The 26,563-nt window shown below is 42.3% G+C and overlaps 2 protein-coding genes across 2 annotated transcripts; one reads left to right on the top strand and one right to left on the bottom strand.

Moving 5' to 3' along the window:
- Positions 1–551: 551 nt before the first annotated feature.
- On the top strand, positions 552–13,209 carry sh3bp1 (SH3-domain binding protein 1). Its single transcript, XM_084342738.1, has 18 exons — positions 552–805; positions 4,709–4,751; positions 4,881–4,985; positions 5,074–5,150; positions 5,477–5,588; positions 6,080–6,156; positions 6,241–6,328; positions 6,422–6,490; positions 6,626–6,716; positions 6,834–6,970; positions 7,863–7,974; positions 8,351–8,432; positions 8,516–8,596; positions 9,231–9,344; positions 9,719–9,816; positions 9,977–10,148; positions 10,332–10,699; positions 11,943–13,209. Exons 1-18 carry the CDS (start codon positions 756–758, stop codon positions 12,227–12,229), a joined length of 2,163 nt encoding a protein of 720 aa, XP_084198864.1. The 5' UTR covers positions 552–755; the 3' UTR covers positions 12,230–13,209.
- cdc42ep1a (CDC42 effector protein (Rho GTPase binding) 1a) lies at positions 13,036–26,561 on the bottom strand. The gene is made up of 4 exons (XM_084342739.1): positions 26,278–26,561; positions 21,092–21,197; positions 17,934–18,828; positions 13,036–14,735 (listed from the first exon to the last, which is right to left on the bottom strand). Exons 3-4 carry the CDS (start codon positions 18,403–18,405, stop codon positions 14,008–14,010), a joined length of 1,200 nt encoding a protein of 399 aa, XP_084198865.1. The 5' UTR covers positions 18,406–18,828; positions 21,092–21,197; positions 26,278–26,561; the 3' UTR covers positions 13,036–14,007.
- Between the last annotated feature and the right edge of the window lie 2 nt (positions 26,562–26,563).

Here is a 26,563-nt window from a genome sequence, read left to right as displayed (position 1 = left end):
GGCTAGCCGTGTTGAAATAAAAATAATTTTCGTACTGACTGAAAATAAAAATCAGTTAGCAGAGCAGCATTGATAGTTTCCTCTTTTGGTCTTTTCACATCCTTTTAACTCTTTAGCACATATTGTTTGAATTTACAGAAGTGCACACTAAACACAACCTGCCAGAACAACATTTTAAGAGTGAGTCACTCTTGTTATAAGCAGACCTTTGGCAAAATACTGCACAAATTATGATTTTTACTGAGATATCAATCTGCAAATGTCATATTTCTGGGCAGAAGTTTTATATAGAGATGTCTCCTCTCGTACACTTGTTGCAAATGGTATTTTTTTTCACTGAGAGTGAATACAAACTAAAAGTTCTGCCATTTTATCTGTATAATCTCAGGGTTAACACCAAATTGCCAAATGTTAGCGGTGTGCCCTCAAAATCTAACTTTTAAATCATAGTGTGGTAGTTACAACCTCTCTTCCCCCTCACAGCTGACACCTCATATGTGCAACTTCCTCATTCACTGGCTTGTGTCAAGAGCTCACTCCTGAAACAAGAACGAAAACTTACGGGCCAATCACGCACACAGAAACAGACACACAAACAACAACCACAGAGGCAGAGGAGACTCGTCTGTGCCTTCTTTCCCTGATGAAGTAACACAGCCGGACCCTGCGTGGACGTTTTTGGAGCAGGATATCTCCTGAGGCTGAGCAGGGCCGAGAAGGTCAGGTAGAAAAGCTGGTTGGACTCCGCTGCCAGCATGCTCCGGCAGTCTCTGAGCATCCTGAAGCAGCTCAGCTCTGGTGCAAAGTAAGTGCCTTGATCTGGTATATACTGTATCTCTTCTGAGGCCGTCACATTGGACATCAGGGCCTTTGGGATCTTGTGTGAATCCAAAAGTGGCATGGTCTGGTGTAGGGTAGGATCTTGGTCTGATGATTTATACATGATCATGTATGTCAGGTTAAGGTATCACAGCAATAACTGTAGATACACAGTATAGGAAGTGTTTTAAAGCAACACTTTAAAGTAACTTTGAAGAAGAAATAACAAAAACTTCCTCTTAATATTTTGCTTTGGTAAAAGTTGTCCATGGGAATAGTACTTGAGTAAAAGTCTTGATATTAAAGTATCTGATATTAAATTTACTTAAGTATCAAAAGTACAAGCGAAAGTGACTTATACATATATGTACATGCAGATGCTGTATCATATGAGTCACCGGATTACAAGATATGATCTTCAGTTTTTTTCTATATATCAGATTCAGTGTTTTTTTTTTTCTTTTTTTATCTGATGGTGTGAAGTTAAAAATGTGCTACTTTGGTTCTGATAAAGAAAAGAAAGATATCTGATGTAAAAAGTAACTAGTTACTTAAGTTATCAATATTGTGGAGTAAAAAGTATGGTATTTGTCTTTAAAAATACAGTGGAGTGAAAGTACAAAGTAGCATAGAATGAAAATACTTGAATAAAGGACAAGTATGTCAAAATTGTAACTCCTTCCGTTGCATTCACGCCACAACAGCACCGTTGTTCGAATCAGTGGTCCCCCCATTAAGTGGTTGCCAGGTCGTTGCACTAGCTAGCGTTGCTAGTGCTAGCCAGCAGACATTAACATTGCTAACGCTACCTAGCTAATACTCATATTGCGAACACTAGCTAACATTAATGTTGGTAATGCTAACTAGCTACCTTTAACATTGCTAATGCTAGCTAATGTTTGGGCCGTAGTATGGTATGCTGGCGCGTATCTCAGGCTTTTTTAGGTCTTTTTCACCGTTATACTATTGGATGACAAAGCTTGATAGAAGTTGAAGAGCTTCTTTTATTCTTCTCTTTCCTACAAGCTCTGTAAATGTAATATATATTTTTTAAAATTATTTGTAACATCAAACTGCTAATATGAACTTTAAGTACAGTATATCAGTACAGGAAACGTTGAATTCGTAGGCATTTAAACGTACCCTCGCTCAAAGCAGTACACTTTGAGGTTTTGCTACAATTCCCTATTACACATCACTTTATATCTAATATAGCTTGTGTTTGCTAATGTCAGCTATAGGTAGCCTATTGGTGCAAAGCTGCCAACTTAGTTGACGTCCCAGCTATGGTGACCTTTGTTCAGTCAAAGTTATCAGTCACTTTTAAGCTGCTACTGTGAATCTAAATAACAGTTGTCTTCAGGAGTGTTGACGTGTGGATGGATCATTTCATGTATAAAAACGTTGAAGGCCTATTATACTTTCCTCAAGTCCAGAAACATTTATCGACTTTCACAAAGCTCCTGTGCATCGTCACTTGTTGTACTGGAGAAGTTTTCATTTCGGCGCCATATTCTGTTTTGAGGAAATGTTGAATTCTGCTTTGGTTTCCCTGTTCTCGTTTTCAAAGTTGCAAACAAGGTGTTGAAAAGTGTGTAAAGCTGACATGCTCACAGTGGCTGGTTCCTCTTTAAAGTGAAGCATGCTGCCTGGGTTTTGAGGGAAACCTCAGGCTCTTCTATGCGTGAAAGCCAGAAAGGTTCAGCATGCCTGAGTAAACTGACTAGTCGGGTTCGTGGTTTATGTTGGCCGCACCTGATGTTAATCTAGCGGTTGTCCAAACTTTGACACAAACGAAGTAATTGCAGTTTATATTATATTTTTTTTTATTGAAGTTTTATCAACTTAATAATCAAAAACCTTTCCCGTGCAGAACAGGTTGAGTACCTCTGACCTAAAAAGTTAGTGCCTGTGACTGACACTGACATTAAACAACTGTCACCCACACCCTGTTTGGTTTTTCTTGGTACACGCTTGCATGCAGCAGGGGTGAAGGTGTGTGTGTGTGTGTGTGTGTGTGTGTGTGCAGGCCATGCTGGCTCTATACCTCTGACGTACCGTGGTGTAATAATAAACCTACACAGCGTGCATCTGCAGCAGAGCAACGTGGGCCTCAACTATCACTGCTGCACTTCACCCAGTTCTCAGTTTGTAGAGACGCTGTGACTGTGGTTGAGATGAACACACACATACACAAATAAAATGCACACTCAAATTATGAACATGGATTGTACATTATGTATGAATTGACCAGTTTTAGACCCCAAAGTGTGACAAAACATTGATTCCGATTGTTATGTCAGTTCTCTATTTGTCACTGTGGTCAGCTCGCTACATCCATTATATGAGCATGCACGCCTCCACAGGCGCTTTTATTTTCCTAAGTTAGCATACAGCACGCCTGCTCACATGCTCTTATGTAATTTCATTCTCCGTGGAATAATCAGTTTTTGTTGAAATGAGAGTGAGAGGTTAAGAAAAGGGAACTGACGAGTGGTTCAAACACACTGGGGAGCTCTCCCTTTTGTGTTTTGAAACGTCAGACGTCAGGCTCACAAGAAACTACACCTCAGAGGTGTTGGAGCTCATGCGACCTCTTTGCGAACTGGGCTGGGTTTCCTTTTGCCGTGAAATGAGCTTGAAGATGTTCTCAGATGGGGGTTGTTGTGTTTCACCTGTTTGTTTATCTCCTTCCCTTCCGATTTAAGAATCTGTGTGCGGCGGCAGAGAGCTAAACCAGGGTGGCAGCCCTCACACTCCAGCTTTAGGTTGTTGGCTTCATGTCACTTCTCAGTCAGTCAGGCCCAAAAATGTCCTCAGAGCTCAGAGCAGAGGAAGTACTTCAATTTTGAACTGCAAAGACACTGCAGCGGCTTATATTTTATTTTCATCTGATTATTATCTGGATTCTTAGGAGGCAGCTTCTAAATATCTTATAAAAACCTGCATCTCTGACTGTCCCACCAGCACATGAAGGCAGCAATGTAGTTTTATTGTTTTCATTGAAAACACAACATAGAAAACATACGAGGTGTGAATGCTAACGTGCTACAGAGCTCTGCAACATAACACGCAGACGTCATAATGACAAAACTGCTATTTGTTTACATTCTTTTGATGATTTCAGTTAATGGTTGAATGTTCTCAGCTAAAATTCTTACATATTGCCTCTTTAAGTCCAGGTTTAAAGTACTTTACTTGAGTACTTCCATTCTATGCTACTTTATACATCTTTATGTATAAATTCCTACTTTTACTGACAGTATGTAAAGGATCTGAGTACTTGCTTAACCACTGAGGCTCTGTGTTTTTATTACCTTCAGATAGAACTTATAAAAGCTGCTCATTTCTATCCAAAACCTTCTTAAGAGGTCCAACCGACAGTCCAAATACCAAAGATGTTTTATTTACAACATCATAAAACAGAGCAAAAACAACAAATCCTCACATCTGAGAAGCAGCAGATGTTTCACATTATGCTTAATGAAGGACTTCAACAGTTATGGTAGACAATAAACAACTTCTTGGTTAATAAAAAGTCGGTCAACAGAAAAAATGACTGGTAACAATTTTGATAATTGAATAATTGATTAAAGGAATAGTTCAACATTTAAAAAAACTGGCTTAAGGATATTATGAGGGGTGTTTTTCACAACCTTGTGACATTTTATAGACTAATATAGAAATCGAGACAATGATCATCGGATTGACTGATATTCAAATAATTATAAATGATAAATATTGGGGAAAAATGATAAATAAGCCCTACATTATTATAAAAGGACATTTTAAATATCATATTGTTGTTGAATACATTTCAAACAGTTGTTTCTGGTCCAGAATTGTTTACCTGTATATTCACTAACCAACACAACATACACCTCCGCAGGACACAAGATGCCACTGATCTTCTGCATGAGGACCTGGTTTTGGTGAGAAAAGAAAACATTCTCCTTTATCTCTACAGCGTAAAACATCAGACACAAGCTCTGCTGGTGAAAAGATCACGTGGTTCAGCTCTAAGTGTTACTGCATGGTTGTGTGTCTCCAACTGAATGAAGGTGGAGCAGCGAGTGGAACCGGCCAAGAAGGCGGCTCAGGTCCTTCACAAGAAGCTGCAGGGCTGCATGCAGAGTCAGCAGGGGCTGGACGCCGAAAAACGAATGGTACTGAAAGTGCTGTCTTAGTGAGGTGGAGGCAGGGAGGCATTTGAGTAGTTGCTTTCAGGTGTTACATCTGCTTCTGTCTCCACAGAAAAAGCTCCCCCTGATGCTGCTGTCCATCAGCATGGCTGAGAGCCTCAAAGACTTTGATGCAGAGTCCTCTATCAGGTGACAGGTTTGATCCTCTGCAGTCCATCCATCCATCCATCCATCCATCCATCCCCTCATGCTCTTGACCTGAACTCTTGACTAACAACTGACTGCAGTCATGTGACAACCTCATGACTGTAGTACGCTGGTTTTCAGTTTTGGATGAAAAAGAAAGAGGATCCCACACACCGTCTACAGCTTGTGACCATTGTCACTAGTCATGTCTGTTATTTTTAGTTTCTGGGCTCTGATAGAGCTACTAGGGTTCACTGGCATTTAGTTCTTGTTGGAAGCTCAATGCAATGTGCAAGATTTTTATATTTTTTTAATTTCTTGTGTGTCAGGAGGGTGTTGGAGATGTGCTGCTTCATGGAGAAGATGTTGGCCAGTATGCTGGCAGACTTTGAGATGAAAATGGAGAAGGCCGTTCTGGAGCCCCTGAACAAGCTCAGCGAGGTGCGAGTGACTCTTACTGCATGTTGTTTACAACAAAAACTAATATAATACTTCCGATCGCCGTGCTTCACATGACCACAGCTGCACTACCTTTGTAAATTTTTATTGTGCTATTTATTGCACTGGTTGGTTTGGTTTTCTAGCGCTTTGGTTGGGCTCTGGGTTCTTGTGTCATTTTTTTTCCATCCTCAGTATGTACTTATCTAGAAGTGCACGTGTAACTATTGTTGTACATTTCTGTCGCTATACGCTGCCTGAATAAACGTATTTACAACTAGGGGAATGGAAATAAAACAGACATACCTTCAGAGTTGCCAGTTAACCTAACCTGCATGTCTTTGGACTGTGGGAGGAAGCCTAGAGGACAAACCCACACAGGCACAGAAGAATATGCAAACTCCACACAGCACTGAGACACAATATTAGGAAATTGATTGACAAACCAGTTCAAATTGCCCCTATGTCTTACTTTTATTCTCTTTTCGCTCCAGGACGATTTACCAGAGATTCTCAAGAACAAGAAGCAGTTTGCGAAGCTCACAACAGACTGGAACAATGCAAGAACCAGGTGAGCTGCACAGACTCCGTTAAGTCTATGTGTGTCCAAAAAGAGGCTAATACACATTATGTATTTTTTTGCGTGCGCCTTCAGGAGCCAAGCCAGCACAGGTCCGCAGGCAAAGCAGGATGGGCTCAGGGAGGAAGTGGAAGAAGCGTGGAGGAGGTTGGAGAGCATCAAGGTACCAGTGTTTCCTTCTTTTGTAGCAAGGATCCACCCCAAGCCATTGAACCTAGTCTTGATCTCTGACCTTTCTGTTTTCCTGTCTCTGTAGGACCAATACTCTGCAGATCTGTATCACTTTGCAACCAAGGAAGAAGATTACGCCAACTACTTCATCCGTGTGAGTTGCAGTTGTGATGGCTCAATATTTTTTCTTCTGAGTGTGATAATTTTAACCTCATCTCACAGAAAAAATGCACAAAGTCTGCATATTCATCTCATTTCAGATTTACCTCTCTTGTTTCTCTGGCTATAGCTTCTCGAGCTGCAGGCAGAGTACCACAAAAATTCACACGAGTTCCTGAACAAAAACATCAGCGAGCTCAAAGAGAATCACAGTCAAAAAGGTGAAGTGACTTCAGCAGCAGTCTACGCATTTATTTGGTGCACTGTCAGTTGCATTATTTCATGTGTTCTGCTTGCATGTGTACTTATTTCCTCTGTGTACTTATCTGATTCTGCAGGGCCACCGCTGAGCCTCTCCAACCAAAAGGTCTACGGGGAGCCTCTGTTGTCTCATCTGTCTGAAAGCGACAGAGAAATTGCTGCACCGATCCAGGAGTGTATTCACATGCTGCTCAGAACGGGCATGAGAGAGGAGGTAGGACTGACAGGATCGGACTTCACACAGATGAATCATAAATCACATTTAAAGTGTGCTTAATATTACCTTTACTTCATAGTTACTAAGACATTTACATTTATGTATTTATTTATTTATTCATTCATTCATTCATTCATTTCTTATTAGCTGAATTCCCTTAATACAAACTACACCTTCCCGGGGTCCAACACAGACGAAGCAAAAGCAGGAGGACAATAAAACAGTATAAACACTCAACAGTCAAGCCAAACACAAGGAAGCCCAGACTTAGAGAAGTTAAAACAAGGAAGCAAAACACAAGATGCAAAACAAAAAATGTAAATATTTTTTCCTTGGCACTGGAAAGGTATTTCCGCTGAAGAAACAGCATGTTCGCAGTCCTTGTGTATACAGTTGAGTATACCTGTATGTTTCAAGGTATGCGAGCGGACGTTTTGCTCGTAGATACTATTTGAAAGGTCTATAACCGTTCTAGCAGCTCTGTGAGGCTGTACTGGCACAGTGGTGCTTTGAACTAAATGCTAACTTAGCATGCTACAATGTTCACAATGACAATGCTAATATGCATTGAAGCATGTGCACCATGACAACCACCTCAGATCAGCATGTTAGCATGCCAATAATTGCTAATTACATGTTACTGGCTTCACTATGTATGTAATATGTATGTAATCTTTGTTAATGGGCTGTGAAGTGTTCTTGACAAGCAGTGCTCTGGTCTGGTCTTTACATCTGATCATGACTAAAACCCCATCAAACCTGGTCCTCAATTTGACTTAAAGTTGTCATGGCTGGTCTTGACTGCAGCTCTCTTTCTTAATCACTTCATCAAATCAATCTTCCTCAAATCATAAAAAAAACTGTTTTTCTCCGCCTACTTGTCCCTCAGGGTCTGTTCCGTCTGGCAGCGGCAGCCTCAGTGGTGAAGAGGCTGAAGACCTGCTTGGATCAAGAAACGCTCGACCACAGCGAGTTCAGCATGGACCCTCACGCTGTGGCTGGTAATCATGTGCCCATTTCTTTTTTTCGTTTGAATTTTCTGTTGTGGGCACTGTTCAGCCAATGTGACTTTCGCGGCCCCCTCTAGCTACCCACTTCCTCTTCTGTTTGCTCCAAATACAGCCCCTGGTGCAGCTTCCAGTAATGTAAAGTGCTTAATTTCCTGTGTGCTGGAGAATTTTTAGAACAGTAATGTGCACGCTGTCATGAGTTGAATATAGCAACAGTAAGAAAACAGCCAATATGATGACAGTATCATGGATTGTTCATTTTTTTGGTCTCTAACAACACAAACATGGGCAGTAATTAAGTGAACATATGACCTTAGCTTGTTTAATATCATCCTGTGACTATTCGTCTCTGAATGTGTTGTGACAGGAGCTTTGAAGTGTTACCTGCGAGAGCTCCCCGAACCTCTGATGACCTTTGAACTCTACAGTGACTGGTTCAAAGCAGCAGGGTGTGTATAATATCTACGTGGTTTATTTCTTATTAAACTCTGGTTTCAAGCCTGTTTCTTGAGTTTCATTTCCTTCTTCACAGAGAAAAAGACCCGACAGAGAAGCTAGAGCAGTTCAAAGCACTTCTGAAGAGACTGCCACCTGAAAACTACAACAACCTCAGGTGTGTTGTAGTGTACATTTAAAAAAAGAATATGACATGATAAAACATTACATTTTATTGTCACTTGGGCAAAAAACTTATCTCAGAGCAGTGTCATTGTGAGCATGTTAGCATTTAGCTCAAAGCAACCCCGTTCCTTAGTAGGCTACACCCTCACAGAGCTGCTAGCATGACTCTCGTTTGGTTATTGCAAAAAGATTAGAAACAGGTTAAAGCAACAATTTGTGATATGCAATAATGATATGCGTAAGATATGGCCAGAATTTTCCAGAAATAACTTACATTATCAACAGAGTGTGAAGAGATAACAGTGTTTTTGTCACTGCTCCTCGGCTAACTGAGCCATGAGCTAATTAGCTAACGGTAGCTAGCTACAGCCAAAGATAGCTAGCACAGAGCACAGAGTTGTTGGTTACTCTGGTGTTATGCTGCCCCCTATTTTTTGGAGCTTCCTGCAAAACCTGGCTATATTTTACAAATTACAGCTTTATAACATTAAAATCGCCCCATTTGGATGTCTCAGTTTTCATCTGATAGCATTAATGTGTAATCTTGTTGGTACCTTTATAGTCCTCTTTAACTTCCTTCCTTTATCCCTAGTCTCCTTATTTTTTATCCCCTCTCTCCCTGTCAGGTACCTGGTCCAGTTCTTGTCTCTGTTGTCTGAGCAGCAGGCTGTAAACAAGATGACGCCCAGCAACATTGCCATCGTCCTGGGGCCCAATCTACTCTGGCCACGAGCCGAAGGGTGCGTTGTGATCAGACGATTTCTCCGTCTTTACACTTCTACATTCACACGTGTTCCCTGTCCTGCCTGCTCCTTCCTCTTTCATCATGTTTGTGTCCTCATATGAATGGATGAATAAGAGCAAATCATTTCATCAACCAGTCCTGCTGGTCACATGCAACTTCCTGTTAGCAGACAGACTGACGGGTGGTTTGCTCGGCTCGCACTTTCTTTGCAGCGAGTGCAAGTGCAGTTTGCATTATTTGCACACTGCACTTATAAATGTTTTTACTTTAGTGACACCCTGGTTAAGTTTGTCTTAAAATAACTGCTGATTAACATGATGACGTTCTCTGTCCCACATATCCATCTTCTCCACACCTCTGCCTCTTTAGAGAAGCTGCTCTGTTCGACATGGCGTCAGCTTCCTCAGTCCAAGTGGTGACGATCATTGAGCCTCTTATTCAGCACAGCTCCAGCCTCTTCCCCGAAGGTACAAACACCAAACATTGATGTACCCCGTCATGTGACATCAGCATTCAGTCTTTAAAGGGTTATTCTTGGATTGTTTTGTTATGGAATTTTTGCATTTCATCATATTTTATTCTATTCTACATGAATGTTTTGTTTTTTTTTCACTTTTTTTCGGTCAGATGTATCCTTTGAGATCCCAGAACTTCCTGAACTCCCAGAAGACACCCTGTCAGCTCCTGCTGCCCAGTCTCTGATGTCAGAAAGGATGAAACTGAGCAGGACAGTCTCCTCCTCGTCATCCACAACCTCCTCCTGCTCCTCTTTTCACCTCCCTCTCTCAAAGACAAACAGGTACTGCTCTAAAAGGGCAGGATTCACAAATTGCATTCAGGGTTAGACAGTTAATGTTGCCCTGGGTTTGAACTCTAAGGCTCCAAATGGCAGCAGATGGGTGGAGATGGGTGTTTGTAATATTTGGACCTCATTCCAATATAGTTACAAAAACATTAACCATTGTCTATTTCTTTCCATCAGCACAGCCTCTCAGGACAGTGGTGGCTTCTTCCTGGTGAAATCTGGCTCTGTGAGTCGCAGTGGCACCACCACATGGGCCAGCCCTGTAGCTGAGACAGCAGCACCAACCCATCAAAACACAACACCCAGCAGCTCACTCTCTGTCAATCCCAGCCCAGTTGTGACTTTCAACCCTACCACTGCCTGTAGCTCGGCAGCAAACCAGGGCCCAGCCCCGGTTCTCAAAGCAACAGGACCAGCACCAAGCACAGGTCAGATCAGGAGTCCCACCCAGAGGCAGTGCTCGGATCAGGGCCAGCTTGAGCCAATTTTGGAGGCCCCACCAGACTCTCCCAGGGCACTTGTGAAGATCAGCTCACCTTATAAACGTAAGTCAAAGTCCACTGTGCCCAGTGGCTGTCTAAACCCCAAATGTTGACTTTGTTCAGAGACACAAATTGGGATCTTCTCAAGAGACATATTTTAGCTGAGAAATCCCCATGTGGGGACCAAAAGCACTGGATCCTACATTTCCCATAATGCAAATCAATAGTGTTTTTGGTACACCCTTCCTGCCCGGCCAATTTTCACTTCCTTCAAACTTAACCACTCAGGGCAACAACACAGATTTTCAGTTAAAGAGTTGAAGTGTTAAGCCCAAACCAAGATAACCCCGATGACATCACCATGAGATCATCAGGGTTTTCTCAGATTTCGTAAGAAGCTCCTTCACAGCCACAGAAAAAGAACATATTTTCCTACAATAGCAGCAGCCCCTTCTCTCATAGTTGTTTTTGGGCTGGGGGCAAAAGCATGTCTTGTTATTAATACAGCATGTTTTTTTCTATTGTGTAATGTCCTGTACAGATTATTTACTTCGACCCTTTTCCTCTCTCAAAGTCATAGTGGCGGCTTGTTGGGTCAAGCTGAGCTGACAGAGAGAAAATAAATCTACTGCTCTCTCTGTAGCAACCAGGAAGTACACAGGAAACAGGAAGTCTCAGACGACTGACCAAAATATCAGTCTCTTTGGTCATGCGTCATCTCTCACATTGTTGTAACTGCCTCGTTTGCCGGTTGAGGCTGAAATACTTTCCCTTATTTTCCCTTAAGTCCTCTCATCCTGACTGACTGATTCCCATGACAAACTATTTCTTACTTTACTTTTACTATCGTCTGATGTTGTGTTAAGCAGCAGTGTTTAACGTATTTTAACATCACAGCCCACTGAGGTATTTTATAATGTTAAACAGAGCATATACCTCCACCTACATTGAACAATTCTCCAAATTTGGGTAAAGTTAGTCTTCCAAGTTGGTTTCTGACAAACAATAATTTCAGTGCAGCACTCTTTGCCAACAGTCAGTCTGACAAATGTTAGACTTCCTTCCCTCAACTTGAGAACAGAATAGTGGTCGTCTAAACAATGACAAGATCCAGACTGATAAATGAGATTGAGTGATTCATCCGCTTAGGACAAAAGTCTGTATATATACTTAACACATTAGACTGTATTACTTATCACAAGTCATTTCTTGCAGATGACCGTTTGGCATCACAACACTTTTCTTAATCTGGTCATCTCAGGTGGCTTCTTGATAATCCCTTTGTTTTCCTTTTCTCATCCCACAGCAAAAAGATCTTTCAACGTGACCAAAGCCAACCAAGCTAACGAGCAGGTGACGGTTCAGTTCACTAAACCGAGACCGCCTGCACCTCCCAGGCTCCAGGCCCCTCCACTCCCCACCACAGCCCCGGCGGATGCCGACACGAGGACCCAGCCCGTACCAGCACCGAGAGGTCAGCCAGCCAACCAAAAAAAGCCTCCTCCAAAAAAGCCTGGACTCAGAGCCCCGAACTGCCCTCCGCCTCTTCCTCCTCCATCACAGCCAAAAGCGGTTCCATCTTTAGCACAGTGAGAAAAGTGACGTATGTGTCATTCAGTAATAGTGTAAATTTTCTTGTGGTAGTTCTTAAAGAGGAACTTTGTCTTGTCTTTGTTGACCTCCAGTGGTTTAGCTTTTCACAGTGATGTACACTTGTACTCCAGGAGCCCATGACATCACTGGTGGGTGTCGTTACAGGTGCAAAGAGCACTTATAAGGGATGCTGGCTGCGGTCAGAGGTGATTCTGAGAAGGCAATGAAACACTGCTTTCTAGCCCTGCTGTTCAGTTACTCTTAAACATTCAAGGTTTTATACCTGGTTGGTTATGAGTGGCTGACATATATTTGTGTATTTTGTAAAAAAAAAAAAAAATCTTCCCTTTGATACATTTGCATTGTTAAAAATATTGTTAATCCGCTGTTCAGTACCTTTCTGTTTCCATTTAAAGTCGTGGAGTGTCGCAGTTCAGTTAATTTTTGGATCCAGCAACTTTTTGTAACCAATATCATTTATTTATTCTTCAGTTATACTGTTTTACTGATACTGTATTTCCCAGAATGCAAAGTTAGTGCTGGAAAGCGAGTCTTTCTGGTCAAAAAACAGCCACACAATAAATGAATCCAAATCAAATTGTCAGTTGTGGTGTTCTTAGGGTGGATTTTACCATCAGTCCACAAAATAATTAGCATTCATGTGAGCAATTATCAATAGTGACCAAAACTAACAAACTTTTTACAACCACGTTTCAGGTCTACCTTTGATTTGGGGTGTAATATTCCTTTAAACCAACCTTAAACGTGAAACCTGAGACACTATGTAAATAAACGGTTATTCAACGTAACTAAAAACATCTTTATTGTCAATTTATATCATCATAGTATATCATTGGTACTGACTGCAGCATATGAATGTGAATTGCTCTTACTGTAAGTACATATTTATAGGAGGTCAGTCGAAATCTTCATGTACACTTGTATAAAAGAACATATAAATGACAATTCTTCTATAAAAAGCAATACAGGAGTCGGACTTCATAATCATAGAAGGTGCACAGGGTATCTATATAGAAAGTTTGCAGCATAAAATGAGCAATTATATGATTTAGGCTTTAGTTGCAGCTAGCAAATACCGGCAATACTTGTCATATTCCCTCAGTCCATGTAGTATAATCACTGAGATGTTTGAATTTCTCTGGTCTTATCGATGGAGGTCTGAGATTCCAGATCTCTTCTTTCCCTTTTTTGTTTCCTGGTAGTGTATTCCTGAGTGAAACGCTGACAAGAGATGGTAGTGAAGGTTGTAAAAAAAAGGTTGTATTAAGATTAAATATATTTTCCTAGTCCCCACTTCCTCTTTGTGTTCTCATTAGTGACCAGGACTCTTCCCCCCTCGTATGTGAGGAAGTGTGTAAAGTATAAAGTGAATGACAGGCGTCGAGTAAATAAAGCTGGTGTTTCCTTTGAGGCCATCTTAAACACGTGCTCTGGCACATCCCCCTTTTACGCGCCTCTTCTATGTTTCAGTCCTTTTAAAGTCACAACCTTTTGAAAAAGTCTTTCACTCCTTTTCGATACATTCAGCAACAGTTCGGCATCAAAAGTGTACATCCTTGAAGCACGGTTGTATAAAAGTAAAGGATCCAACATTAAGGACACTGCATTCACGTTGTAGTTCCCATCCTGTCGAAAGAGCCAGCCTCTTTGACCGTGAAAATATTTTAGATGATTGAGCTGATTAGAGTAACAGAGAAATCATACATCAGATGAATATTTATGTTCTTTAGTGTCAAAACATCTCTGATTTGCTCAGCTCAGACTTTGATTTCATCCTCGTCGTCCATGTAACTGTAGGACATATTCTTCTTCGCCTCGTTGATGATCATCATCTCTGAATCTGCAGCCGCCATCCTGCTCTGTCCCTTTAAGAGGCTGCCGCCATAGTGGCGTGCGAGCACATCTGTAGCACTCTGGAACCGCTCGCTCTCCATCCCCATCCCCAACCTCACTCTTTCAGGAGATCCCATCACCACATCAGGAACTTTAACAGAAAGCCCAACTCCGTTCACCCCCGTCACGCTCCCCTCTTCCTCCTCCCATTCCACCTGATGCGGGCTCTTCCCGCCCCCGCAGTCCTCCCGCAACAGCGAATCCACATATGAGATAGTAGCCGAGTCCATCTCCGATCCCTCAGTGGTCAGCCCGCACGCTGAGCCCACCTCCTCTCCCTCCCAGGCGTGGCTATGCTCCTCAGGGTGGCCGTCGATCAGGCCGAACACCTCGCTCATGAGGGAGGGGCCGAGGTCAAAGGTGAAGGTGTCCAGGGAGGTGAGGGAAGGAAGGGAGTCAGAGTAGGCGGTGGTGGTGGGTTTGGGGTCAGAGGTCAGAATGGAGGTGGAGCAGGTGGATAAGATGGCGTCGGTGGGGTCGGTCAGAGAGCCGCGGTGGATGTTAGGGGAGCAGGAAATGGGGAGGGAGATGGAAGGCTGCTGGCGCTCAGAGCGGGAGAGACGAGGCAGAGTGACGAAACCAGAGTCCAGACCTGAGGAGACACAGATATCAACACATGAAACCAGTAGAAGGTGTTTTGTAGTTTGTCTTATGTGCTGCATTTTAAAGGAATATATCATCATTTTGGGGAAATGTGCTTATTTTTTGGGAAACAGCCACCAAACAAAAAACACCTACCTGCACATCTAAAGTGAACTTATCAACACATTATATCCCATCAGTTTAATTCATGCAAAAAGAGAAGTTGGGGTTTTATAGAGGGTTATGTGCCGGACTATTTCTTCACGGGCAGCACTGGCTTCTTGGAGTCTCCACTAGTTTCCTCACAATTTTATGGTGACAAGGCCTAAAAATGTTCCAGCAACCCCTTGTACAACGACAACTTCTTGTTTTTCTGTCAGTTTTTGTGCATGTTAAGCAAAAAGGATTAGGGATTGGCCAATGATCAGCCTGTCTGATCATCGGATCTGACACTGAGCATTTTTCCAATTATCAGAATCAGTGTTTTTGTCAATATGTTGACAAAATGTGTCAACTTGTTAACATGTACATGTAGAGGAGTATAAAGTACAATGTTTTCCTCCAAAATGTAGTGGACTGGAAGAATAATTAGCAGATAATGGATATACTCAAGTAAAGTGCAGAATACTTGAGTAAATGTACTTACGTTAAGTTACATTCCATCACTAGTTATTCTAAATTTCCAATTATCGGTTTTCTTGATTACTAACAATTACCAGTACCAGTCTCGGCCCTGAAAAAACATACTGGTCTATCCCTAAACAGGATATAACATGTTAAATAGTGAGCTTTGAGGTGCTGGGAGGCGGATTGTTTTAACCGTTGGTCTGTGCTAAGCTATGCTAAATAGCTGCTGGCAGTGGCTCTATATTGACCTTGACAGACATGAGGATGATATTGATCTTCTCATCTAGCTCCCAGCAACAAAGTTTGTTCAAAGTCAAACAAACTTTTCCTTTCAGTTTGAAAACAATCTCCTATTTTTAACACTGAAAATAATCCAGAATATTATGAGTCACACTCTTAACATGGCTTATCAAACAATTCCAACAGGGGGCAGTGTAACCCCATCCTGACGATGACAAGCCAGCAAACTCCCATCCTGCAAAGTGCTGAGTTGTTCCACGCCGTTAACAGTGAATCATCTTCCCGAGCCTGCCAGATCACTTAACAAGTCACACACTCACACACTGCTGCCTTCATGACCCTAACGGGTAAAATTACCGCAGCACCTCTCAATGCCAGCCATAAAGGGCCGAGCAGAGTCTGGAGGTTTTTTTATACCAACCAAAGAAAACAGCGTCTGATTTCACAGATTAACACACTTTAACCAGAGAGTAAGGAAGACAGTCTTTGAAACCAGCACATGGAGGATTTGGTTGGATGAAAACCTGATGAGTCTTCCATCCATGTGTCATTAAAAATAACTACTCCAGAGGGAAGTAGGCTAACTTCAGTTATCACTACAAAAGTGTGTTATATGATTTTTGTTGTAGATTTTTTAATGCACACACAAACTAATAGACTCTAGATTTGGTTACTTACACTCCAAAATGTTTGCTAATCATATTTCAAAGATTAAAAAACTCAGAAATATAATATTGGTTTTCTTAGCGAGCGTGAGATGTAAAGATTGACACCACTATGATACCTGTAGGCTCTCTCCAAGATTCTCCAAGTCCAGTTATTCAGAGGTTATATCTTGTTTGTTAAATTTGTACAAACGTGGTGAAAAAAAGTGTAAAAAATGACACGCTGTGGTTTGACAGGGGACAGAGCCGGGCTCGCTGTCTTCATTGTTTATACTAACTTAAGCTAACTGTCTCCTGGCTAAGTGGCAGCCTATCAATCTCATCTAGACACGAGCGTAATTTCCAACATGTCAAACTGTTTCTTTGACTGTCATGTATGGAAATTAGTGATATTGTGAAAAATGACACAAGAAATTAACTTTCCTCCATGTCGCATTTACATTCACCACTTCAGACACACACACACACAAGCACACACATGCAGGCTGGTGGTCAGACTGTATGAGCCATGCCTGTGGTGTTAATGTGGGTCATTCAAACAGCCTCTCAGACAGCTTGTTGCCAGCACTGTCTGGATCTGTGTGTGTTATCAGTGTGAGCGCTGCTGATAAAGAGCCAAGGTGATTCATAAGGACATCTGGGGCAAATCTGTCTTGATTACTAGGTAGAACCGACGGATGAGTCTCACTGCAGCTCTACAGATATTTGCACCTCTCTGCAGTTTACAGTTAACGCTGTCAACTCATTTGACCATTGCCCACGCGTTTCATCAAGTTTAGCAACGGTGACATTTAATTGGGAGAAAACATCTACCCTTAATCCTAGCGACCGTTTTGGGATTTGATGGTGTACTTTTCTTAATCCTTGAATGACTGGTAAAAATAGATGGCATGACATCGTGTTGGGAAATTTCCAGTGAAGTTGTACAGGAGTTTTTCACTGATCCAAAACAGCTGGTGTAAGACCTTCAGAGTTAAAGAGCAAAAGCTTCTTTCATTCATCTTAAGTGGTGAAATTCATCTCAAAAGAAATTTAACACACACAGGGGCCTCAATGGACCAGTCACAATGCATCTTGAATAACAACAACAAAGTTGTGTTGACACTATGCTCTCCACCTACACATACTGAATACAGCAAGTTCAGGCAGTAATTCCAGTAGCAGAAACAGATTAACGGATTGACTGAAACTACTTGGAGGCGGCAGAAAGAAGCTGTGAATACCTATTAAAGTTAATAGGGCAAACGTGTTGTGCAATTGTTTGACAAAGGACACCTTAAGCATTAATTTCTCTGGCCACCTGATGAATGTAAGCAATATATTCTCTACATTTAGCTCTGTTTTGGTCTCCACCAACCCCTGAGGGATAAACTGGCCGGCTAATTGCTCCTCTATGTTCACCAGCAAATTGCTAACATAGCCTGTCATTCTGTGCTGGCAAGGTACAGGTACTACAGTGGGTTTATCTGAAAGGTATTTCTGAAAACTACTGCCTGCTGCATTAGGAAATAACAGTCAACCAAACAGTAAAGTTAAGGCGGGAAAACCAAAACAATTAGCTAAAAGATGCAAAAGAGGAAATACTTCCTCACTAAGAGCGATCAACTTCACATACACACAGTAGTTTGATCCATTACTGATGTAACACTATTGATGATAGCAGCTTTAGGACTCACCATAAGAGCTTTTCTTCTCCTCTGGCGTGTTTTGAGAACTGCCGAAGAGCAGTTTGGTGGTGGGACTCCCATTAGGCATATCCACATCCAGCCTGGGAAGGGAGATGGCGTTCTTGATGATGGGAGAAACGACAGGCGGTGGCGGCGACAGATCTTTGGATACTTCTCTGGGTCGGTTGTCAGAGCCCCTCCTGATCTGGCGGAGCGTCCTGGAGAAGAACGCCCCGATCTTGTTGTCGGGGCTGGAAATAGAATCCGATTCCCCGTTGTTCGCATTGGCCGAGCCGCCGTGGTTGCTGAGGAAGGAGGTGTCCCCGAATACATCGCCGCCACGGCCCACGTGCATGGTGTGGCGGAAGTCACCCAGAGGAGGGCTGATCATGTCCAATGTGAGGTCGCCTTTATAGCGGCGCTTGCTGTGGGAGTGTGTGACCAGGCCTTTGAGGCCTGACAGCTTTTCCTGAAGATTCATGGTCAAACGAGGTGATTGACTGTTTCTTGAAAATCAGACTGAAACGATGTCCTTAAATCCCACTGAATGGCAAAAATGAACTGGCAAACTTTTCTCCTCTCAAAGGTTATTCCACGATAATTTCTTATGGTAAAAAGTTGAACTCCAGGCCTGCAGCGGCGAATAGTTCACTGGAATATTATCTCTGTTTATCATGTGCAGGCCAAACTCTGTCCCACTGTTTGTAGCTCGTTGTTATGCATAGCTGGCTCAATTAAACAGACATAAATTGAGGAGAACACTGTGCAGTTGTGTTCCTGGAAGCAATGTGGTCAGGTCGCCTGGTTTCCCCCGCTTGCCTCGGGTTTTGGCTTTGTCGACATCAGCTCAGAAATAGGTCTGAGTCCAGCTGCAAACGGCTCTGCGGTCGCACCATGGAACCATCTATTGAGAGTAAAAGCAGGGAAAAAAACATCCATCTTAAAAATACAGACAGGGATGTATTTGATTTTGAGGGATGTTGAGAGAAATGGATGACATTTGCAGTTCATTCTGTGGAAGCTGAGATTCAGCGAGAGACCGCTACCCTGAATGCTGTACGTAGTTGTAAAGTAACCTCACTGCATTTTGAAACAATCTCTTTCCGCAGGTTTTTAGGATTCCGCGTTCCAAAGGTCCGCTGGTCTGGAACCATCTAAATTTAGACCACAGTCACTGCTCTGTGCACCAAACCAAAGTCTGCTTCGTATCCGTAAAATGGGTGGACTTTCAGGGAATTCCTGCTTCCATTTTGTCCTGCTTTGTCTGGCCTGAAGGTTGGACAAAGTTCATTTTACATCTCACTGAAAAGACTTATCATGCTTTTAAAGCCGAGCAGCAGACCTCCTTCAACGGGCTTAGTTTTGTTTATAAACAGGCAAAGTATGCTTGGCGAGATAGGAAGAGATAATGAAAATTTGCTGATAAGAAAATCACCGCTGCTACCAAGAAGACTAGACTGCCTGTGTATGGAGCCCCAGCACCGTCAAAAGACAGTGAAAGAGTTTTGGATGACTCAAAAATGGAATACATGAATTAATTTAATTATGCTATAATCAAAATGGAATTTTAAATCAGTTAGCTAAAAAAAGAGAAATGCTTTGTCTTTTTTTCCTTTGCTTTTTCCTCCCAATATGATGATGAAATAAAATAGAAATCAGTTAATTAAACTTATTGACTTACTTCTCTATTTATTTTTCACTGGCTCAATTTATTTTTCATCTTTTTAGGTGTCGTATTTCAGTGAAAGTCGTTGCTTTTCAGCTAGCTGCGGCTAGCTGAAAAGGCTTGTGCTAATTGCATATTCAGTTCCAGTTAAATTAACTAGCCACACACTCCACAGGAAAATAAAGAATAGGTCAATGACTTTCACTGAAATATTATATTGTATTATTATATATCATTATTATATTATAATAAATAGCTACAACATTATATATTAAATATAAGTAAGCTTTAAAGCTATTTCTTTTTACACATAATTTTAAACATTTGCCTAATAGTATTATTAATTCATGCGTTCAGTGATAATTTGACTTGACTGGCAGCCTTTTGTCTGTTTTGGAGCTCCGTACCTCCATAAGTCTGTAAGTCTGTATTGAAGGGAGACAAAAAATTGGCCTTTTCTCATGTGTTGTTCATTGCCAGCAGAGTAATGGATATCCAATTCTAAAATATTTTGATAGCATAAGGCAGCCCTGACAAGGACCTCTGGTTCTCTTTAAAAGCTTTCCACTGCAGCAGCTAAATGTCGGCGGGCCTCCCACACATGCACGGCCCCGTCTGGCTTCATTAATGACCTGCTATGGTTCAAGAGATGGGGATTGCGTCAGGTCCAAGGCAGCCCTTCTAATTTGCTGCTGACCGCAGTCCCAGGCCCTCCGCTCCACTTCCCCTTGCTGGCGTTTTAAGAGGGGCATCTGGGAGCCGAGAGGGAGGAAACACGCCACATACCAGCACCGAGCAGAGCCATATCAAGGCTCACAAAGGGACGCAAGGGACCAGTATACTGAGGTGTGATGTCGAATCTAATACGGCGTGATCCTGCTGGGACCTTGTGCACGTTCCCATGAACCGCGCTAAAGCGACGGGCCACATATCTGATTACAGCTCCCCAGTGACAGACACGATGTGCTTCCCAATAAGGGCAAAAGTTTGTCTTGCTATAACAAGGTTTGACAAGAAAAACCTCAGTCTAATAGATAACTTACAGTATTACAGGAAAACAGAAGGAGCCATTAATTACTCTGACTGTGTGCTTACGGAAAGCTCTGGTGTTTTGTCTCTGCCTGTAATCCTGTTAAAGACCTTTGACCACAGCTCTGAGGGGGTCGCTCCCTCTGAAACCTCTTATGTATCTGGACCCTCCGGGCGAAGCTCATTTTATCTGCACGTACGCTTCTATCCAACTGAACTCTCCTGAGTTCCCTCCACTCTGTGATCCTTGTTTGCACTTGCTCCTTTGTTTTCTGAGTTACACAAATACAGCAGCCAGCACCCCGAGGCGATAAATGGCCCGAAAAGCACCACAAGGACAAAACCTCCAATATTTTGAGTCTTTAAAAGGTAATAAGTTTTAACCCTATAATCCCAGTAGCAGGCTGCCTGCCTGCTTCTTGGATATCAGAAAAGAGTACGGGACTTCTCAACAGGAGGGACTTGGACCTACCCTGGATTATCCTCTAATCCTTTATCCCCTCCGTTACCCCTGGTAGGGTGCCTCTTTTTGGGAAAGGCCTGGCTGCTACCACACTCCTCGGCTGCTTCACTGGCTCCTGTCAGAGAAGAAATAAAATACAAAAAGAGTTTTAAAGGAGGGTGGGAGTCAATTGAAAGTGAAGCGAGGCAGGGTGAGAAGTGATGGAAGGAAGCAGGGAATGAAAAAACATTAAGTTTCATTTTCACAAAAAGGAGTGAAGGGGGAGGATGGCAACTCAAGGCAGAAATACAGATGACAGGAATGGATGTTGAGAGAAATGAGACAAAAAGGAAAGGTTGGCTGAGGAGAGAGGAAAAGAGGAGAATGTGAGGGGAGCAGGGCAAAATGATAGGAAGAAATATATCAACTGAGACATAAAAGACTTTCAGATTTCAGTGTATGGATGCAATCAGAGAAATACTCCCCCCTTGCTAGCATGGCTATTTATCATGTTATCATGACTTTTGTCCTGAAGTCTTGTAACCTTTGACACTTGTCAAGTTCATTATCTTTGGGGACTTGGACGCTTTTGTAAACCACTGCATTGTTTCATGTTTCAAGACAACCTTCCCCTTTAAATGTCTTCATGACTTAATAAAATTTTTTTTTTAAAAAGTACACCTGCATCATTCTTGCAGGATCAGGAGTGTAATAACCGGAGCCTGACACGCTCTGTCGGACACTGATTGTAAGCTTTTTTTCAACGCTGTCCCAGACAAAATTGTTGGACACCCAGAAATCAGTAGATCAGTAGTACAGACAATGTTGGGGGCAAAAAAACAACCTGCGTTCAAACTTGTTAGTTCATCTTTCTGCTGCATCTTTCGAGTTGCTTTCTTTGGGCAACTCACAATTCAGGGGATTTTGGTGAATTCGTACATCACAGACAGGCTCAATAAAATATTTCCATGTCACTATGTACAGTATTTGCTTGAGGTGGCTTTGCTGGATGTAAACCAGAGTAACCACAGTCTAATAGGAGCCGTGTGTGTTGTGTGTTGTGTGTGTGTGTGTGTGTGTGTGTGTGTGTTGTGTGTGTGTGTGTGTGTGTGTGTGTGTACGAAAACATTCCTGAGCAGAGCATCGGTCGGTTGAGTCTTTCTCTCGATTACGACCATCAAACATCTTTCCTCTCAACCTTGGTTCTGATTGAAACCACGTTTCGAGTGAACCATCTTTTTTTTCTCTTTCATTCTCTTTCCCTCTTTCCTGACTTTTTCTTTCTCTTTCGGCTTCTCTCAATTCTTCTCTCCCTCTCATTTCTTTTCCATACTTGCTTTAATTGTCTTCTTTTATCTTCTCTTTCTTCCTTTCCCCCGTCGCTTAACACCCATTCTGAATCCCTTCCTCTCTTTGTTTATTCCTCCTCTTCCCTTTGCTTATTCTCTGACCCTCTTTTTCCTTTCTTTTTTCTGTTCCTGTTTTCCTCTTTAATTGCTCTCTTCTTCTTCTTCCCCTTTCATTTCTTTTCTTTGCCTCTTGAGTGTTTTGACTGACTTGGGGAGGCTGAAACAGCTGTTGGGCCCACACAGGCACACACGCACCCATTAATCTCTATTTCTGATGACTTAAACTCAAATGTTTACTCTGCTACAGTTTGTCTTGAATAAAATCAGCAGTGAACTTTGTGTTTCATGGGGGGGTTTTCCCCTCCCTTCACCGTCCCTCTCTTCTCATGTCCTTCACTCACTAACCCCGCTAACCAGGTGAACAAACATACAAGATAAGGCCACATTTTTCAGGCTCACCCTTTGACTTTCAATTACGTTCCTATTTTCGCCGTCCATGCTCAGTCTGAGTCCAAGCAAAACACGGCTACACTTCCTCCTCAGCCAAGAAAACATTTTCATGCTTCAACAAATATCCATACTCTCTGAGGCTGCCTGCTTCCTGAATCTGCTGGAAATGGCAGTACCAATTTGCCCTCTTTGTTGCCTCTCTTGTTTGGTTTATATCTCTTCTGTGCTCATACATAAACTTGCTCCTTTTCATCTTGCTTTTTTCCACGACACATGCAGAGTCCCCCTCTCTTCATTACAGGGGTCAGTTTACCTGAGCAAATATAGACACTGCACTCAGACTGAGACATGCATGACTGGTATCATCGGACGATTTTATCTTATCACATATACAGTATATTGGTATCATTGTACATCGAATCAAGAAATTGCGGTGCCAGAATGCAAAGGCATCTCCAAGAGCATTCTGAAACAGTGTCCCCCTTTACAGAGTTTGTCCACCAGAGAGCAGTGACAAGTTTATTTGTGTACTGCAAAATGTCCAGCTCTGTCTTAAAATTGATATTTTGACATATTAGAAAAAAAATCTTTTAATTGCTTTCTTGACGAAAGTTGATGAGAATATAGATACCACTTTCGTATCTGTACTTTGAATATGAAGCTAGAGCCAGTTAGCTTAGCACAGAAGCGGGAAATGATTGGTTGATTAGTGTCCTCAAGAGGTGTCTGTCCAGCCTGTCCTCAACAGAAAAACAACCATAAAGGTTGACTGTGAAAGCAGGTTATTACGATCTTTTTATTTGCGTTTATTGTTGGGTGGCGACCTCAAGTGGCCATAATGACTAGTCCACATAGGCAGGAGGATGTGGTGGATGGATGGGTCAAACAAATGCAGGACTTTCACACTGGAGACAATTGAAACCAAAAGTCAACACTGGGTTATTTTAAATGTACTACTACAAACTTTTAACTGGCGATGACACAATCTCAATGTAACACTAATGCCTCTATATGACCAAAATCAGAAGATGCAACCTGCAGATGATTGGATATTTCTGTGTAGTAATTAAAGTTATCCTTAATGCCAGAGTGCTCAGGATGAATTACTAAAACAATGTTTTCTATATTTCAACATGTTCATCTTTTGTCCACAGGGCGAGCCAGAATCAACCAACAAATAAAGTAAAAAAAAAGTTCCTTGTAGTAGCTTTAACTTAATAATGTAGTCACTTACATGACGTAACTTCAGTTGCATACTTAAAGTATGAAGGTATGTAAGTTAAGTTAAGGATGTGCTTCATATTTGTAATACACACATGTGAGTGATATTGATCTTACCAAGAAAGCAAATGTCGAACTCTTTGTTGGGATTGTTGTCCCACGTTCATATTAAGAAACAGATGTCAGCTGATGTTAAAGGTACATAAAGGTACTTATCCCTTAACAAGAATCCTTGGACCCACTGATTTTGTTGTCTATGTTCTCATCCAACACACTGCCAGCACAAAATACTCTCAGTTTCATATTGAAGTTTCACACTGTATAGTTTCGGGTGGAACAGCGAGAGGCGGAGACCGGCCAGAGCTGGGGAAACTTCACAGTCGTCCACATCAATCATACGAGAAGTTCACATGCAGTCAAAGTTTGGAAAGCTGCCAGTCAACAAACAGACCTCAGCCTATCCCTGTCTTTCAAACTTAAAACTAACGGTGGTTTGGTCAAAAATGTCCTCTTGTTTCACCCACGCAGTCCACTAAACTCTGTTTCCTAAAGTATCTTAAATTCGTTTCAAATCCATGATAACTACTTTAGGTTGGTGAACAGGATTTGGGAGTCGTTCCTCCACACAGCCGACAGCAGTGACCAGTTGTGGTGTCATCCTTTACTGGAGCGTTGTTGTTATAGATGAGCTGTGACCATTTGGTTACATGATGGAGCAGTTTTAACCAACATCATCATGTGTGGCAAAAAAGAGAAAGAAATAAAAGCCAGAGAACCAGGCGGTGTGAAAACAAATACAGCCATCGGACTGAAAGTTCGCACCTCTGCTTCTGACCCTTTCCTGGTTGGTTACGTCAATGACACCCAAAGGTCACAAAAGGTCCCCCTCAGAGGAATGTAGAACTCATGTAAAAAAATGTAAAAAAAGATGGGGAACAGACTGGAAAAACCCCAGGGAAAGTCTGTACTCATTTACTTTGTAAAGTCCTGCTGTATCATTAGTGTAAATCATATGAGGGGAATGTTGATGAAACACATTACATGCATGTGTTAATAATCTGCTGCTGGCTGAGCTGAGAGCATACAGGAGGCCGACACGGAAATATCAAAGCACGCACTCGAGGAGGATATACTGTACGCCTACTCTGCGGAGACTAACTGGGGAATTATGGGTCCAGTTAAACATGAAAAAGCCTCACGCTGTGCAGATCCACTGCAGTTACGAGGGCTGAATTGATCACTTCATGTTGTTCATTGGATTCTGTGTTCTTATCACTACAGCCGGCTGGCTTTTTTATTGATCACCGATGAGCACGTTTGTTTACTGTCGGGCCAACAAGCTCATCGATCAATGTGCGTGTGTGTGGTATTTCACATGGTGGCCTCCCTTGTGGCTTGCTGGCAGGTTGCAGAGGTCACAAGGCCTCTGCCCCCCCCCCCCCCAAGCTTGTAATGAGTCCAGCACTGTGCCCGCCTGTTGGTCTCCATAATTAAAACACCTCAAGGGCACCAACTTCAACTTCACCATGTCGTGTTGCACCAGTAATGTCAGTGACATGTATGAAAATTGATAGGTTATGTCATGTAACTGCTGTAATTATAAGGCAGAGTGATAAGCAGTGGTGGAGTTTATTCTGACCAAGGGAACGTGGGGGAATAGTAATGATATACTGCCGCTGGATATAAATATGTGACAGAGAGGATTGAGTTTCATGTCTGACATCTGAGAAAAGGCTCTCACAGCACTAAAACAACTTACCCACCAGCGTTAACACCATGTCTGATAACAGTCTGAACCTTATCTGAAACTAAACCTAATAAGTTTGCTTTCTTTCTCTGGGGGATTTTTCTTTCCACTTGATGGTTTCAGCAGAGAAAACATTGCTAATAATTAATAACTGCATTATGTGCTGCTAAAAAGAGATGACTGACTGCCCCTCCAAGCAGCATAAAGTACTGGAGGAAATAATACACACAAAACTAATAAAAAACACTTTAAAGAAAATCACAGTAGAGGGATATTGCAGGACATAGGCTATGACATACCCACAATGATTAAATTACACTGTGCGGATAAACTTCAAGTCTCAATATGCACCAAAAAGTCACAACAGATTTTTCCCCATGAGCTTGTTACAGACTCACTGTGTGTCTTTCTTTAAAGTGGTTTCACGTTAAACTTGAGAATAAACTCACCGAAGGAGGCAGCGGCAGGAAGAAGCAGGAGACTGGCTGACTCCGGGTTAATTATCCCTCCAACAGGAGCGTCTTTGAGGCTCGCGCGGTCCGAGTGAGCCGGTGCTGCAGCCGGACTGTCCCGCTGGTGCGCCGGGTGTGCGGAGCGGCGCAGCGCGGAGGATGAGGGGAGGAAGGGGCGGGGCGGGCCGTGGATCAGATACCGATTAAACCATCAGAGGGAGCTCCCACACGCTGTCCAGCTCCGGCCTGATGTCTCTCTCTGCAACATGTCAACTGACTTGTC

Source organism: Pagrus pagrus (genome assembly GCF_965226575.1).
Source record: "Pagrus pagrus genome assembly, chromosome: 21".
Taxonomy (NCBI): domain Eukaryota; kingdom Metazoa; phylum Chordata; class Actinopteri; order Spariformes; family Sparidae; genus Pagrus; species Pagrus pagrus.
This window is presented reverse-complemented; position numbering and strand designations above follow the sequence as displayed.